The 17,363-nt window shown below is 45.7% G+C and overlaps 1 protein-coding gene across 1 annotated transcript in view; it reads right to left on the bottom strand.

The window, feature by feature from the left end:
- Positions 1 to 3,715: 3,715 nt before the first annotated feature.
- The window catches only part of LOC149456038 (uncharacterized), a 58,590-nt gene continuing 44,942 nt past the window's right edge, over positions 3,716 to 17,363 (bottom strand). The window contains 6 exon segments of the mRNA XM_089685663.1: positions 3,716 to 8,378; positions 8,949 to 9,153; positions 9,233 to 9,439; positions 9,519 to 9,616; positions 9,733 to 9,797; positions 11,121 to 11,269. Coding sequence (XP_089541789.1) covers positions 7,144 to 8,378; positions 8,949 to 9,153; positions 9,233 to 9,439; positions 9,519 to 9,616; positions 9,733 to 9,797; positions 11,121 to 11,269 — 1,959 coding nt within the window. The 3' untranslated portion in view covers positions 3,716 to 7,143.

Raw genomic sequence — 17,363 nt, 5'->3', positions numbered from 1 at the left:
ATCAGTGATCTGTAAGGGGGACAGTCTTCCCACTGATGACGATGTGAGAATGTCCTTCTCCCACTGACCACTGATATAAAAGGGTCTTTCTCCCATCGGTCACCAATGTAAGGGACCACTACACTGACCACTGATATAAGGGGGTCCTTCTCCCAACGGTCACCAATGTAAAGGACCACTACACTGACCACTGATATAAGGGGGTCCTTCTCCCATCGGTCACCAATGTAAGGGACAGCTACACTGACCACTGATATAAGGGGGTCCTTCTCCCAACGGTCACCAATGTAAGGGACCGCTACACTGACCACTGATATAAGGGGGTCCTTCTCTCAACAGTCACCAATGTAAGGGACCACTACACTGACCACTGATATAAGGGGGTCCTTCTCCCAACGGTCACCAATGTAAGGGACATTCACACAGGTTTGTTACTTCCAAATGTTCCTCTGGAGAACAATTCTTCAAAAGACAGAGAGCAATCTCCCAGCTGGAGGTGGAAGTAGCATTGAGACACGAGAAATTCTGATGTTACATGTAGCGGAGGAAATGAATCCTGTGATGGCTGTAACCTGCTGACTGGCATCTCCTCTGAACCCTGACACTTCCACAGTGAGGGATTTCAGCCCCTCCCTTCTCTTCTCAGACTGTAATAGAGAGAGAGACAATCAGAAGAACCATTAAAGGAGCCAATGACAGGGACTTTCTCAGGCAGGAGGTGCAGCTGCAAAGCATTGTGGAATTTGCAGTCTTGAACAGAAACAGCATGATAGGCTTATATGAGGAATGGAACTACAGAGACCAGAATGCTTAGGGAGAGCAGAGTGAAGGACTCCATCTTGTTTTTCCTGAAGGAGGGAGTCTGCAAGTGGCAGGGAACAGTCTGGACCTAACCAGAGAAGTGCTTGGGGTCAGTTCACAGCATGCTTGGTGATCTGCATCAGTCAGGGAACATCCAAACTGAGAGATGTGGATCTACAGTACAGAAGTGCTCATCGTGAGGTGACCAGAGGAGTTGGTCATTTCCAGGATGATCGTTTGGGCCTTAGTCACAGGATCTGGTGAGAGGGATTTTGCCCACTGGCAGATGACAGGAACACTGCACACAGAGACATTACACTTCGCCCATACTCACCAGGCACTGGGTTGTGTAGATGGCCCTGCTAAACAGACACAGTGTTTGCTTTGCTATACAAATACTGTCACGAGATTACAATTATACTTTACCATAGGAGTGTAAGTGCACCAATGAAAGTGGCTCACTGAAGACCCCAACATTCATTCTGTTACCAAGAGACTGACGTTACTGGTGCCATACAGGCACACGCATGCGTATTCAGGCCTCTATATTGCATGGTGTGTGAGGGAATAGCTTTACCTTGGAAAGTAGATATTAAGCATCAGTTGGGTACAGTGTTTGCCTATTGGGCTTGTGGTGTCGGGGGTTAGAAGGGAGAAGTCTGACACAACAGAGTCATTCTTCTGCTCTCCTCCTGCTTGGACATCATAGAGCCGAATTTTTGTAAAGGGGTTTAGACCCACTTTGAGGGCGCCATGTAAGTGTTTCCTCTGCTCTTGGGGTTATTCATGGTTGGAATCCCCTGAAAGCAGCCTGAGTGTAAAAGTGAGTTATATTGCTTCCGGTCTCAGTATTTGCTCTTCTCTTGATTCACTGAACGTACAGTCAGGTCTATAAATATTGGGACATCGACACAATTCTAACATTTTTGGCTCTATACACCACCACATTGGATTTGAAATGAAACAACCAAGATGTGCTTTAACTGCAGACTGTCAGCTTTAATTTGAGGGTATTTACATCCAAATCAGGTGAACGGTGTAGGAATTACAACAGTTTGCATATGTGCCTCTCACTTGTTAAGGGACCAAAAGTAATGGGACAGAATAATAATCATAAATCAAACTTTCACTTTTTAATACTTGGTTGCAAATCCTTTGCAGTCAATTACAGCCTGAAGTCTGGAACGCATAGACATCACCAGACGCTGGGTTTCATCCCTGGTGATGCTCTGCCAGGCCTCTACTGCAACTGTCTTCATTTCCTGCTTGTTCTTGGGGCATTTTCCCTTCAGTTTTGTCTTGAGCAAGTGAAATGCATGCTCAATCGGATTCAGGTCAGGTGATTGACTTGGCCATTGCATAACATTCCACTTCTTTCCCTTAAAAAACTCTTTGGTTGCTTTTGCAGTATGCTTTGGGTCATTGTCCATCTGCACTGTGAAGCGGCGTCCAATGAGTTCTGAAGCATTTGGCTGAATATGAGCAGATATTGTCCGAAACACTTCAGAATTCATCCTGCTGCTTTTGTCAGCAGTCACATCATCAATAAATACAAGAGAACCAGTTCCATTGGCAGCCATACATGCCCACGCCATGACACTACCACCACCATGCTTCACTGATGAGGTGGTATGCTTAGGATCATGAGCAGTTCCTTTCCTTCTCCATACTCTTCTCTTCCCATCACTCTGGTACAAGTTGATCTTGGTCTCATCTGTCCATAGGATGTTGTTCCAGAACTGTGAAGGCTTTTTTAGATGTCGTTTGGCAAACTCTAATCTGGCCTTCCTGTTTTTGAGGCTCACCAATGGTTTACATCTTGTGGTGAACCCTCTGTATTCACTCTGGTGAAGTCTTCTCTTGATTGTTGACTTTGACACATATACACCTACCTCCTGGAGAGTGTTCTTGATCTGGCCAACTGTTGTGAAGGGTGTTTTCTTCACCAGGGAAAGAATTCTTCGGTCATCCACCACAGTTGTTTTCTGTGGTCTTCCAGGTCTTTTGATGTTGCTGAGCTCACCGGTGCATTCCTTCTTTTTAAGAATGTTCCAAACAGTTGTTTTGGCCATGCCTAATGTTTTTGCTATCTCTCTGATTGGTTTGTTTTTTCAGCCTAATGATGGCTTGCTTCACTAATAGTGACAGCTCTTTGGATCTCATCTTGAGAGTTGACAGCAACAGATTCCAAATGCAAATAGCACACTTGAAATGAACTCTGGACCTTTTATCTGCTCATTGTAATTGGGATAATGAGGAAATAGCACACATTTGGCCATGGAACAGCTGAGAAGACAATTGTCCCATTACTTTTGGTCCCTTAACAAGTGAGAGGCACATATGCAAACTGTTGTAATTCCTGCACCGTTCACCTGATTTGGATGTAAATACCCTCAAATTAAAGCTGACAGTCTGCAGTTAAAGCACATCTTGTTTGTTTCATTTGAAATCCATTATGGTGGTGTATAGAGCCAAAAATGTTAGAATTGTGTCGATGTCCCAATATTTATGGACCTGACTGTATACCTGTTGTTCATGTTTATTACTTCCCATAGAGGTCTTACAGTAATGCTGATCTGTGTTTATTATAACATGGGTGCTTTTCATTGGTCCTTGTACTTACACTATTGCCAGGTGTGTCAGTTGGGGCTGAGACAGTTCTTGGGGTTGAGAGGCAGAGTGAACAAACTTAAGCAGCCCCTTCGGGGGGATCGCTACATGTGGGGGCTTGTTCGGGATAATTTCCAATACTCTGCAATCAACTCTTCGGGGGGTATCACTACATACACAATAGGACTTCTAAGTCCAAAATATATGGAATACAGTTCGGTCCATATATATTTGGACTCAGGCACAATTTTCATAGTTTTGGCTCTGTATGCCACCAGAATAAATGAAAACGAAACAATCCAAATGAATGTGAATTGCGGACTTTCAGCTTTAATTCCAGGGGTTGAACATAAATATCAAGTACAAATGTTAAGAACTGCAACCATTTTTATACACAGCCCCTCCCTCAAATGTAATTGGACAATTGAATATAATCAGAAATAAAATGTTCATTTTTAGTATTTTGTTGAGAATACTTTACTGGCAATGACTGCCTGAAGTCTGGAACCCATGGGCATGACCAAAAACTGTGTTTCCTCCTTTCTGATGCTTTGCTTGAAGGCTGGAATGTCCAAATATACACAGTGAAGAAAATGCGTATTTGCTCCCCTGATGTTGAATGTTCGCCCACTCACAAAGAAATGATCGGTCTAAAAATCGAATGTTCGGTGTATTGTAACACTGAGAGACAGAATAGCAACAACAAATTCAACAGAAATGCATGTCTAACAAATGATAACTGATCTGCATGTTCATGAGGGAAATAAGGATTTGATCCCCTTCACAAAACATGACTTAGTACTTGGTGGCAAATCCCTTGTTGGCAATCACAGAGGTCAGACGTTTCCTGGAGTTGGCCCCCAGGTTCACACACATCTCAGGAGGGATTTTGGCCCACTCCTCTTGGCAGATCCTCTCCAAGTCATTAAGGTTTGGTGGCTGAAGTTTGGCAACTCAAACTTTCAGCTCCCTCCACAGATTTTCAATCGGATTAAGGTCTGGAGACTGGCTAGGCCACTCCAGGATCTTAATGTGCTTGTTCTTGAGCCACTCCTTTTGTTGCCTTGGCTGTGTGTTTTGGGTCATTGTCATGCTGGAACACCCATCCAGGACCTATTTTCAATGTCCTGGTTGAGGGAAGAAGGTTCTCACCCAAGATTTGATGGTACATTGCCCCGTCCATCGTCCCTTTTGATGCGGTGCAGTTGTCCTGTCCCCTTAGCAGAACCCCCCCCCCCCAAAGCAGAATGTTTCCACCACCATGTTTCACAGTTGGGATGGTGTTCTTGGGGTCATAGGCAGCATTCCTCCTCCTCCAAACACGGCGAGTTGAGTTGATGCCAAAGAGCTGGATTTTGGTCTTATCTGACCACAACACTTCCAACCAGTCCTCTGCATCATTCAGATGTTCAGTGGCAAACTTCAGACGGGCCTGGACATGTGCTTTCTTCAGGATTTCAGTCCTTGTCGGTGTAGTGTGTTACCAATTGTTTTCTTGGTGACTTTGGTCCCAGCTGCCTGGAGATCAGTGGCAAGATCCTCACGTGTAGTTCTGGGATGATTCCTCACTGTTCTCATGATCATTGACACTCCACGAGGTGAGATCTTGCATGGTGCACCAGACCACTACACTGACCACTGATATAAGGGGGCCCTTCTCCCATCAGTCACCAATGTAAGAGACCACTACACTGACCACTGATATAAGGGGGTCCTTCTCCCATTGGTCACCAATGTAATGGACCACTACACTGACCACTAGGGATGAGCTCCTTGTCCAGTTTTTAGAAGGTTAAAAGGTAGGGGTGAGCAGATCGAACAGACTTTTGGCTTTTTTGCCCCCCCTGTTCAGATTGAGCCATGCATCGTTTACAGAAGCGACATTTCTTTTACTTCTTCCTGCTGTCACTAATATCTATGGAAGGAGCTGGTTCTCGCACCCGCCATGTCCCTAAGAAACTACTAACCTCACTGGGAATCCCAGCCATGTTAGTCAAGTCAAGTGACTTAACTGCCCAAATGTGGCCACTAAACAATGTCACCACTATGCCCGCCCCTTCCCTTTTAGAACTGATAACAGATCCGGGAGCCATCATTTGACTAGTGCTGCCTTCAGGTACTATGTACCCAGGCCCGGACTGACCATAGGGCACACCGGGCATTTGTCAGGTGGGCCAGGGCAGTCAGGCCACATGGCCTAGGAAGAGCAGCCAGCCTGTTGATGACTGGGCCGCACAGCGGGAGGTAAGCGGCAACTGCGGTCTGAATGGGGCTAACTGGCCGCAACCACCACTCCCATGCAGCTATGCCTAAAGTAGGGCCAACAGGAGGAGTGGCAGAGATGGCTCGAGCTGAAAACAGAAAGTGCCTGCAGGGGATACACACCTCCTGGGCCGGCCGTGGCAGATACAGTGACACTGAAGGGACAACAGCCGCCTCTCTCCTTCGCTGGCCAGCACACTGTGACAGCAAAACAATCCCGCTTTGTAGCAGTGGTGCAGGGTGGATTTGGATGTCTCTTTACTGGATGGAATATCTCTTTGCTGAATTGAGATATCTATTTTGTGCATTGGGATGTCTCTTTGTTATATGGGGCTCTTTGCTGGATGGGGCTCTCTCTTTGTTATATGGGGTTGTCTCTTTGCTATAGGGGGATGTCTCTTTGCTGGATTGGGCTGTCTCTTTGCTATAGAGGTATGTCTCGTTACTGGATTGGGATGTCTGTTTGCTATAGAGGGATGGCTCTTTGCTGGATTGGGATGTTTCTTTGCTGGATGGAATGGCTCTTTGCTATACGGGGATGTCCTTTTGCTGGATGGGATGGCTCTTTGCTGGATTGGGATGGTTCTTTGCTATACGGGAATGGCTCTTTGCTGGATTGGGATGGCTCTTTGCTATAGAGGGATATCTCTTTTCTGGATGGGATGGCTCTTTGCTGAATTGGGATGGCTCTTTGCAGGATTGGGATGGCTCTTTGCAGGATTGGGATGGCTCTTTGCAGGAGTGGGATGGCTCTTTGCTGGATTGGGATGTTTCTTTGCTGGATTGGGATGTTTCTTTGCTGGATTGGGATGTTTCTTTGCTGGATGGGATGGCTCTTTGCTGGATGGGATGGCTCTTTGCTAGAAAATGCCCGTTTACATTGCAGTCTCCTTAATATCACAGCGCCCTTTATATTAGTGTGAAGGACCAACTCCATGAATACTCTGTCACCAACCGCCCCCATGAACCCCCTTACCTTCATCCCCCGACACCCCCCGGAAAGATTGGCTGCTGAGTGTAAAGTACCCGGGCCTATTCTTTGTCCCAGCCCGGCCTGTATGTACCCCATAAGGTCAGTGGGGATCAGTATCTTATTATTAAAAGGGGGCTTCCAGATTCTGATGATCTTTTCTGCTGGAAGTCAGGTTAATCTGCAAAATGGAGGAATGCTTGTCATGTTTATCCAAAAACAGACCTCTATGTGTTTGTGAATGGTTAGACCACAAAATGCACTCAGCCAATGACAGGTGAGGATGCCATTTTTATTCTTCTTCTGCCATCAATGGCCAACCCAGTCCCACACTTCATCCACGTCTTTGGTGACCTCTGACCTCCTTATGAACTGTCTTTTCCATGATGATCAGCCATGGAGTATATCTGAGGTGTATAGCAGGGGGGGGCTTCTTTTCCACGTGAGAGCTGGGATGTCCAGCAACATTCATCTAGAAGACATTTCCCGCACTCAAGGCACTAATACACCTCCAGGGTTCTGTGGGAACCCTGATGTCCAGGAAGACAGGACTTCAGTGACGAACATTTCCCTTACTCGGGACAGGAACGTGACTTCTCCCCAGTGTGCAATCTCTGATGTTTGTAGAGATTGGACTTATCGGAAAAACATTTCCCGCACTCAGGACAGGGAAACGGCTTCTCTCCTGTGTGAGATCTCTGATGTACGGTAAGATAAGACTTCTTTGAAAATAATTTCCCGCATACAGGGCAGGAATGTGCCTTCTCGCCTGTGTGCAATCTCTGATGATTATAAAGAAAGGACTTATCTGAAAAACATTTCCCGCACTCAGCACAGGAAAATGGCTTCTCCCCTGTGTGAGATCTCTGATGGATGGAGAGATTGGACTTCTTTGAAAAACATTTCCCGCACTCAGAGCAGGAATACGGCTTCTCACCTGTGTGAGACCTTTGGTGTCTGCTGAGACTGGATTTCTTTGAAAAACATTTCCCGCACTCAGAACAAGAAAATGGCTTTTCCCCGGTATGTGACCTCTGATGTGTGACAAGGTCTGATTTTTGTACAAAATATTTACTGCAATCAGAACAGGAATACAACTTCTCCCCCGTGTGCAATCTCCGATGATTGTAAAGATTGGACTTATCTGAAAAACATTTCCCGCACTCAGGACAGGAAAATGGTTTCTCTCCAGTGTGACATCTCTGATGTATGGAAAGATACCACTTATTTGAAAAAAATTTCCCGCACACAGGGCAGGAAAATGGCTTCTCTCCCGTGTGTGACCTCTGATGATTATAAAGAAAGGACTTCACTGAAAAACATTTCCCGCACTCAGAACAGGAATACGGCTTCTCCCCCGTGTGAGATCTTTGATGGATGGACAGATTGGACTTCTTTGAAAAACATTTCCCGCACTCAGAGCAACAATGTGGCTTCTCTCCTGTATGAGTTCTTTTATGCTCATTAAGACCAGATTTGAAACGGAAACCCTTCCCGCACTCAGGACAGGAGAAGCTCTTCCCTGTTGGAAGGCCGGCCCGGTCCCGCACAGTCTGAGGGTCCTCAGGATACGAGGAATCCGATGGTCCATCTACACTGGGTGGTGCCGGATGGACATTGGAGGGAGCCGGGTTTTCTCTTGGACTATACTGTGTGATGTCCTCATCTTCTACTTTCCAGTCTGGAGACAAAGTGAGACAATCCTCGGAGGTTTTACTCATCTCCCGGCCATGGACTAAAATACAAAGACAAAGAGGATTACTAGACAGGAGCCCCACCAGAGATCAGAGAGTGAGGATGGGGGGAGGACAGCCAAAAGAAAGACTGGACTGATCCTGAAGACCACCATCGTTGGGCTATTGGTTCCTCCCCCATCCTGAAGACCGCCATTACTGGGTTATTGGCTCCTGCCCATCCTGAAGACTACCATCATTGGGGTATTGACTCCTCCCCCATCCTGACCCTGAAGACCAACATCACTGGTATATTGGCTTCTCCTCCATATTGACCCTGAAGACCACCATCATTGGGGTATTGGCTCCTCCCCCATCCTGACCCTGAAGAGCACCATCATTGGGGTATTGGCTTGTCCCCCATCCTGAAGACCACCATCATTGGGGTATTGGCTTCTCCCCCATCCTGAAAACCACCATCATTGGGGTATTGGCTCCTCCCCCATCAGCAATTTCTGGTTGCAGGATGTGATCACATTATTATCACCATGCAAACGTCTGTGCTCCAATCACATCATACGATATAAAAATGTCCAGCTGGTTCTTGCATGGATTTAGTGTTCATGACCCACCTGTGCTGATCTCTGTAGGAGTGTCCTCCTGTGTGGAATCCCGGGAATACAGAGGACGGGGACATATCTCTAGTGGGTTCCTGGTATTAGGTGGCTCCATCATATCCTTGTGTCCTTCTGAAAGTTCCTCCATCACTCCATACTCCTCATCCTCCTCTTTATACTCTTCTTTGACAACAATATTATAATCCCCGAGGATTCCAGTCTGAATTTATAATAAAACATTCATTGTAACAAACATGCTGTGTATAAATCATAACTATCAGTGACTGTTCCTCATCTACCTGATGATGGTGAGGGATGGTGTGACCTTCCTGTGTGGAATCCCAGGAATACAGAGGATGGGGACATCTCTCTGGTGGGTTGCTGGTATTAGGTGGCTCCATCATATCCTTGTGTCCTTCTGAGAGCTTCTCCATCACTCCATACTCCTCATCCTCCTCTGTGTGCTCTTCTTTAACAATAATATTATAATCCCTGAGGTTTCCACTCTAAATGTTTAATAAAAAATACATTGTTACAAACCTGCTGTGTATAAATCACAACTACAAATTATAGTTCCTCATCTACCTGATGATGGTGAGGGATGGTGTGACCTTCCTGTGTGGAATCCCAGGAATACAGAGGACGGGGACATCTCTCTGGTGGGTTCCCATGACTGGATCCATCTGTAGGAAACACACACACTGACTGAATCCATTGTTTCTATGTGTTTATCAGTTGATGGGGGATCTAGGTGGATCCTCCGTACTGCTCTCTCCTTTCCAATAAAGTTTTCTCTTACCCGGTGATGTGAGATGCGGCTGATTGTCCATCATGATGTCCTTGTAGAGGTCCTTGTAAATACTCCTACTCCTTCATAGACACTGACATCCTCTCTGGTCAGGTCTGTGTTCTATTAATAGAGATGAGAGTGATGTCATGTGACCTCCCAGAATCCTCCTCACCTCTCCGGTCAGGTCTGTGTGATGTCATGTGACCTTCCAGAATCCTCCTCACCTCTCCGGTCAGGTCTGTGTGATGTCATGTGACCTCCCAGAATCCTCCTCACCTCTCCGGTCAGGTCTGTGTGATGTCATGTGACCTCCCAGAATCCTCCTCACCTCTCCAGTCAGGTCTGTGTGATGTCATGTGACCTCCCAGAATCCTCCTCACCAACAGGTGCACACATAGAAAACTGGTCAAGATCAGAAGGCAGCTTGTAGCACCTTACACCCGAAATTGGCTTTAGAATAGGTCTGAACATTCAGCTGGTAGAACTCAACAAACGATGGAACAAAAGCCCAGGTGGCAGCCTTACAAATCTAAGAAACAGACGCCCGGTGCTGGAAAGCCTATGAAGCACTACCAGATCTGGTAAAGGTCTTCCTAACAGGAAAGGGAGGAAGCCAAATCATTCAGACCATAAGCTTCAATGGTGACTTGTCTAATCCACCCAGGAATGGTGGAGCAAGACGTAGGGAGTCGTCTGCAGGAACGCTCGGGAAGAACAAGGAGAGAATCCAATTGTCTAAAAGTGTCTTTAGCTGAATTTCACAGCGTGTTCTTCTTCAAGACTTTAGACAGATATTTCCCTGGGATGTTTCCAAGTTGAGGTGGAAACAGGAAACCTCATTGGACAGAAAAAAGGCTTCGGGCCTCAGGACAACCATGTCCTTGTGTAACACTTGGAAAGGCTCTTTAAAGGATAAGGCTGTCCTCTTCATGAAGGTAATAGCAACGAGAAAGGCCACCATGTGGGTATAGACACTAGAACATTCCTAACAGGTTCAAAAAGTGGCATTTGAAGGGTCAAAAGAGCCAGATTAAGGTCATGCAGAGTCACTGGGGAGATTTGTTTGACACCCTCAACAAAAGCCTTAACTAAGCAATGAATTCTCAACGAGCTCTGAAACAGAACTGCCAGGGCAGGGATATGCCCTTTGATGGTACTCAAGGACAGATGCTGATCTACACCAAATCGGAGGAGGGACAGGGTGAGTCCCATGGAGTACTTCCTAGAGTGAAATTTCCTTGTCTTACACCAGGCAAAATAGGATTTGCAGATGGAATTGACAACTTGGCCTTCAAAAGGGGTTGACCAAATCTGATAAGGCCCTGTCCCTTGGGACTTGGGTTTCAACATCTATACTACTTAAGCCAGCAACCAAGAAGCAGGATGGTGGGGCTTACCATTGGGACAGAATGGCCAGGTGGTCTGGAAGGGCCCAGAGAGAGTTTTCCACGAGTCTGAGTGCTTCTGAGTAAAAGGTTCTCTTGAGCCAATCTAGTGTGATGAGGGAACTCTCCATATCGATCTTGCGAAGCAAACAAGGGAGAAGCTGGAGAGGCAGAAAGGCACAGATCAGGTGGAACTGATCCCACAGAGAATACACTGTGAAGACCCAAGGATCTCCCGGAATGTGTCACAAACGTGTCCAGTTTTTTGTTGAACCTGGATGCCAGAAGATTCACATTTAGTGCCCCCCACCTGTGGCAAAAGACTTGGAACACCCTTGGGTGGGGAGCCCATTCTAGCGGATCCAGACCCTGACAATGGAGAAGTCCAGGTGCCAAATTTCCATGCCTGAGATATAGACAGCAGAAAGGGCAGGAATGTGCAGTTCTGCCACGACAGAATAAAGTCTGCTTTCCCATTAAGCAGCATGACTTCTGGTGCCTTCAAGATGGTTAATGTAGGCCATGGCATTGTCTGACTGGATTTCTGTCTGCTGACCTCACATCTGAGGGGTTCAGCATAGAATAGACAATCAAATCATCCTTAGTTCCGGGATGTTACAGGGGACAACCAAGTCCCCTGCAATGAGAGGGAAGTCCGAAAGGCTGAGATCTTTTGTGACAACTTTCCATATCCTCGGTGGCAAGCATTTATCTGACTCTAGCACCAGGTAGGAATTTCATCATGTCGGCATGCAGGTCAGATGCATGGAGTGGTTCGGGGACCAAGATTGTTTGTCAGAATGTTGTGGAGTGAAACTGGATATACAGCCCTGCCTCAAAGGAGGCTACCATCAGGCCCAAGACCCTCACAGAGGCATAAATTAGGTTGCTAGCACTAGATCAGAGAGACATAAGTTTGTCAGGTGGAGATACAACTCTCAGTCTCTGCACTGGACATTGTCTGACAGAGATCGGAAGGATTGATCCTTTAACAGAAGATCATCTAGGTCAGTGGTGGGCAACCTTTTTTTTCAACTGAGCCAAATCTCGCCAAAACCACGATTGAAATTTATTTTGAGAGCCACATTTTTAAAACTGAAAATACATCCCCCATATAGTAATACATCCCCCATATAGTAATTCATCCCCCATAGTAATTCATCCCCCATATTGTGTCAATTCACTTACCTTTGCTCTGCGCGTTCCTCTCGCCGTGTTCCCACGCCGTTCCAGTCTTCAGGGCGGACTGTGAGAGGAGAGGAGTTCGTCACGCTGCCCCGCCTACATCCTGACAGCCAATGTTTGCCACACTCCGCGGGCCGGATTAAAAGGTCCGGCACACAGAAGAGCCACATTGAAGTGTGTAAAGAGCCGCATGTGGCTCGCGAGCCGCGGCTTGCCGACCACTGATCTAGGTAACCCACAACTTGTATTTCCTGAAGACGGAGAACTAGGAAAAGTGCAAGAACCTTGGTGAAAAAAATGGGGGATCATGGACAGGCCTAAGCGCAGACAAATTGGTAATGTTGATCGTCCACTGCAAAATGCAGATAACTTTTGTGAAGAGGAAAAAATGGAACGTGCAGGACGTCTATGGAAGAGAAAAAAATTCACCTGGAAAGAGGGTGGCAATGACAGACTTTGCCGATTCCATGCGGAACTCTTGAATCCGCAGAAACAATTTGATAATCTTCAGATGCAGAATAGGCCAGACTCCCCCATGTGGCTTGGAAACTGTTAATAAGTACAAATCTAGATAGCGTTCCTCATTTGGAACATTTGCATTGACCTTCTGCGAGAAGAGCTGCTGAACTGCAACAAGAAGATCTCTCTCTTTGTAAGGAGAGAGGAACTTTAGAGAGCATGAAGCAGGTTCGAGGCAAATTCCAAAACTGTTTTGAAGCCCTTGAAAGTGACATACTGGACCCGGACAACTGAGAATTTCTGGCATCAGAAGGCCAACGGACCTCCCCACACTCTGACAAGTCGGGGCATGACCAACCAACGAGAAAAGGACTTGGAGCCAGATTTGACTGGCTTGGAAGACCACATCTTAAAACAAAATTTGTTCCAGTCATTGGCTTCTGGATTGAGGCTGAGAGAGATGAAGGGAAAGTTTTTTAGCCCCAGGGGAAGAAGGTCTACTCCTAGGAATGCTCATTTCTTTTTTTTTTGGGGAGGAGAGTACGCTTACCCCCATGAATTCCTTGATCTACTTTACCAAGCAGGGAACAAACAGGTGTTTTCCCCTCAATGGGCACATGCTTGACACATTTCCAGCATGTGAGCCAAAAAATCCATCAAATATGAATGGAGTGGAGATCTAGTGAAGGGCATCTTCCAAACTGCTCAGACAACAGGTAAAAGTTCCAGATAGTGGTGAAAGGAGGGTTCTGGTAAAATAGAGTTGGGTATCTGGTCATTCAGGTCATCAACATTTTTGATAGGCTCCTGAACCCAGGCAACGTTCAAAGATCACTATGCTGTATAGTGGGAAGCCAGGAGCTGCTGGTGCCGACTGAGAGAAGCCCAACCAAAAGACCAAGAATGGCTCACACATGCTCAGTAAATCATCTGAAAATGAGGCCATGTAGGCACCACAGCCTGGCACCAAACCCTGATTAGACATGTGCGATTCGTTTAGTTTCAATTTGGTTTTTCAGACGAAAATTTTCATTTTCGCAGATTCAAACGTATCCAAATTTCCGAATGGACATAGAAATGAGTGGCAACAAAAAAATGAAAATGAAATTTTCGTATCCATCAGTTCGTTCGGATTACATCATATGATGCATCATCAGGCCCATGGGCAAATGACTTCAACATTCCGATTCGTTCGATAATTCAGATAACGAATGGATCCGAATTTCCTTCCATTCCTTAATTCGAAGCACATGATGCCAACCGATATTGTCCAATCAGCTCATGCCACTTCTCTTAGTGGGTTGGACTAGCGTCTGAAAATATCAAATCCTTCCGAGTTGTTTCAATGATATATCAATTCTATAGCAATCTTCAAGAAAAAAAAAAAAAAAAAAGCAAATCTTTTTCAAACCCAACTGGACAGTCAAATATACGAAAGAAATACGACGATACAAAATTAATTCTGAAAAGGAAATGGCGCAACATAAAAATATGACGAAAAAGAAATTCTTCAATGAATGAATGCATCCAAAACTAAACAAAATTTTCCAGCATGCATATGTCTAGTCCTGATGTCAGGATGTAAAGAAGTAGACTCAGTCCTGACCTTCCCTCCATGGTGGACAGAAGAGGTCTTAAGGGACAGGACTACACCACGTGCAGAGTGGTCCTAGACCTGTACAGCAAACTCTAACTCTACACGATGCAGTACAGGCCGCGGTACAGTGGGGATCATAATGATTTGATCCCCTGCAGATTCTGTAGGTTCGCCCACTTACACAGAAATGATCTGTCTATAATTATTATCATCGGTGTATATAAATGATAGAGACAGAATATCAACCAAAAATCCAGAAACAACACGATACAAATGTTATAAATGGAGTTGCAGTTCAGTGAGTACAATAAGTGTTTGATCCCCTACCAACACTGATTCTGGCTCCCACAGACTGGCTATGTGCTCATGTGGTACACAGATCAGTCCTGTCAATGGAAGAAGGCCCTCCTACCGACAACTCGTTAGGTGTATAAAAGACACCTGTCCTCAGAATCTCTTTCTTGGGCACCATCATGGGCAAGACCAAAGGGACAAGACTGTAGACCTGCACAAGGCTGGAATGGGCTACAAGACCATCAGCAAGAAGCTTGGTGAGAAGGAGACAACTGCTGGAGCGAATAATCGCAAATGAAAGAAATACAAAATACCCATCAATTGCCCTCCGTCTGGAGCTCCATGCAAGATTTCACCTCATGGGGTAAGGGAGATCATGAGAAAAGTGAGGGATCAGCCCAGAACTACATGGGAGCAGCTTGTGAATGATCTCAAGGCAGTTGGGACGACAGTCACCAAACAAACCATTGGTAACACAATACACTCTCATGGATTGAAATCCTGCAGTGCCCACAAGCTCCCCTGCTCAGGAAGGCACATGTACAGGCCCATCTGAAGTTTGCCAATGAACATCTAAATGATTCAGAGAAGGATTGGGAGAAAGTGCTGTGGTCAGATGAGACAAATTGAGCTCTTTTGCATTAACTCACCGTGTTTGGAGGAAGGAAAATGCTGACTATGACCCTAAGAACACCATCCCTACAGTCCAGCACCAAGGTGGAAACATTATGCTTTGGGGCACATTCTCTGCTAAAGGTACAGGCAGACTTTGCCACGTTGAGGGGCCAATGGACTGGGCCATGTATTGTAAAATCTTGGATGAGAACCTTCTTCCCTCAGCCAGAACACTGAAGATGGGTCGTGGATGGGTCTTCCAGCATGACAATGACCCAAAACATACCACCAAGGCAACAAAGGAGTGGCTCAAGAAGAAGCACATTAAGGTCATGGAGTGGCATAACCAGTCTCCAGACCTGAATCCTACAGAAAATTTATGGAGGGAGCTGAAACTTTGAGTTGCCAAGCGACAGCCAGGAAATCTTAAGGATTTAGAAAAGATCTGTAAAGAAGAATGGACCAAAATCCCTCCTGAGATGTGTGCAAACCTGGGAACCAACTAGAGGAAACGTCTCACCTCTGTGATCGCCAACAAGGGTTCCTCCACCAAGTACAAGAAACATCTCACCTCTGTGCTGGCCAACAAGGGTTCCTACACCAACTACAAGGAACGTCTCACCTCTGTGCTCACCAACAAGGGTTCCTCCACCAAGTACCAAGTCATGTTTTGCTTTGGGATCAAATACTTATTTTACTCCCTGAACTGCAACTCCATTTATAACATTTGTATCGTGTTTCTGGATTTTTGGTTGGTATTCTGTCTCTATCAGTTATATACACCTATGATATAAATTATAGACCCATCATTTCTGTGTAAGTGGGCGAATGTACACAATCTGCAGGGGATCAAATAATTTTCCCCACTGTGAGTGCTCAAACAAGATCCAGTATCTGAGGTCACAATAAAGGCTGTACCCACATCTATATCCATGTGGGGTCTGGACAGGGTTCCTTCAAGGTTCAACTGAGGAGTCAACCCATCTGGAAGCTGCAGAAAGAGCTGCAGTGCTTGTGGTGAAGCCAGGAATCTGGACTGAAGAATCATCTGAAGCGGACCATACATCAGTAGGACTTTGGTTTGAAAATTTTCATTTTTGGAATGTTGGTTTGCTTTTCTAATGGCTAATGTGGTCAAATCCACTCTTGTTGATTAGTAAGGAGAAAATCAAAAAGGAGAAGGATGGAAAGTTTTTCATTAATGAACAATTTTGGAAGTGTGGATGTGGTTTTTCCTTCAGAAAAATTGTAAATATAGTAATGAGACCCATTTAATAAATCTGGGATTCCATTTGAGTAGTGAGTCTGGATAACATCTGCTGATTCAATAATGGCAAAAAAAGAACGTTCAGATGAACAAATGATCTACGAACACTCAAACAAAATCTAACTCCGTATGGACATCTGTAGAGGGAAAAACCTCCCGAGGAAGGAGCTTGGTCCTCTCAGTAGGGATGAACTGATGAGTCCAAATTAGTGGGAAAGAGGACACATCTCCAAAATGAAGAGAATGTTCCGGCCCCGTAAGTGGGGGAATGGAAGAATGGTCCCCAGTGGGACTACACATGGAGGATCATTCTTGATTTATTGGCGATGAAAGCCGATTAAGATTTTCCCTCCGTCTATGGACCCATCATCCCCCGCCCCCAATACAAGTGATATAACGGGTCAGTATAGACTGAGGAGGTGAGGTGATTGGTGGGAAAGGTGACATCTCCACAAGGAGAATGTTCCGGCCTCGGAAGTGGGGGAATGTTCTGCCCCTGAAGGGGTTAATCTGGGTTCCCACACTATATATGTGTGTATCATCATCTGCTGGAGATAAAAGACGTCACAGTGACTATGGAGGAAGAGAGGACGGGAGTGACGATGGAGGACGAGGACGGATGTGACGATGGAGGAAGAGGACGGACGTGACTATGAGGGAAGAGGACATGACAATGGAGGATGAGGACAGACATGATGATGGAGGAAGAGGACGGACGTGACAGGGTGTTACTGGGTGTAAAAAAACAAAAGCTTATTACCGTCTCTGTTGCCACTTCCAACAATGTCTTCTCCCGACTTCATACCACATGGAATGATGTCTATTTCTGACATAATTT

Source organism: Staurois parvus, unplaced genomic scaffold, assembly GCF_062004578.1.
Source record: "Staurois parvus isolate SC_StPar_1 unplaced genomic scaffold, SC_StPar_1.0 ptg000380l, whole genome shotgun sequence".
Lineage (NCBI taxonomy): Eukaryota > Metazoa > Chordata > Amphibia > Anura > Ranidae > Staurois > Staurois parvus.
The sequence above is the reverse complement of the archived record's forward strand: the minus strand, read 5'-3'. Positions and strand labels throughout refer to the sequence as shown.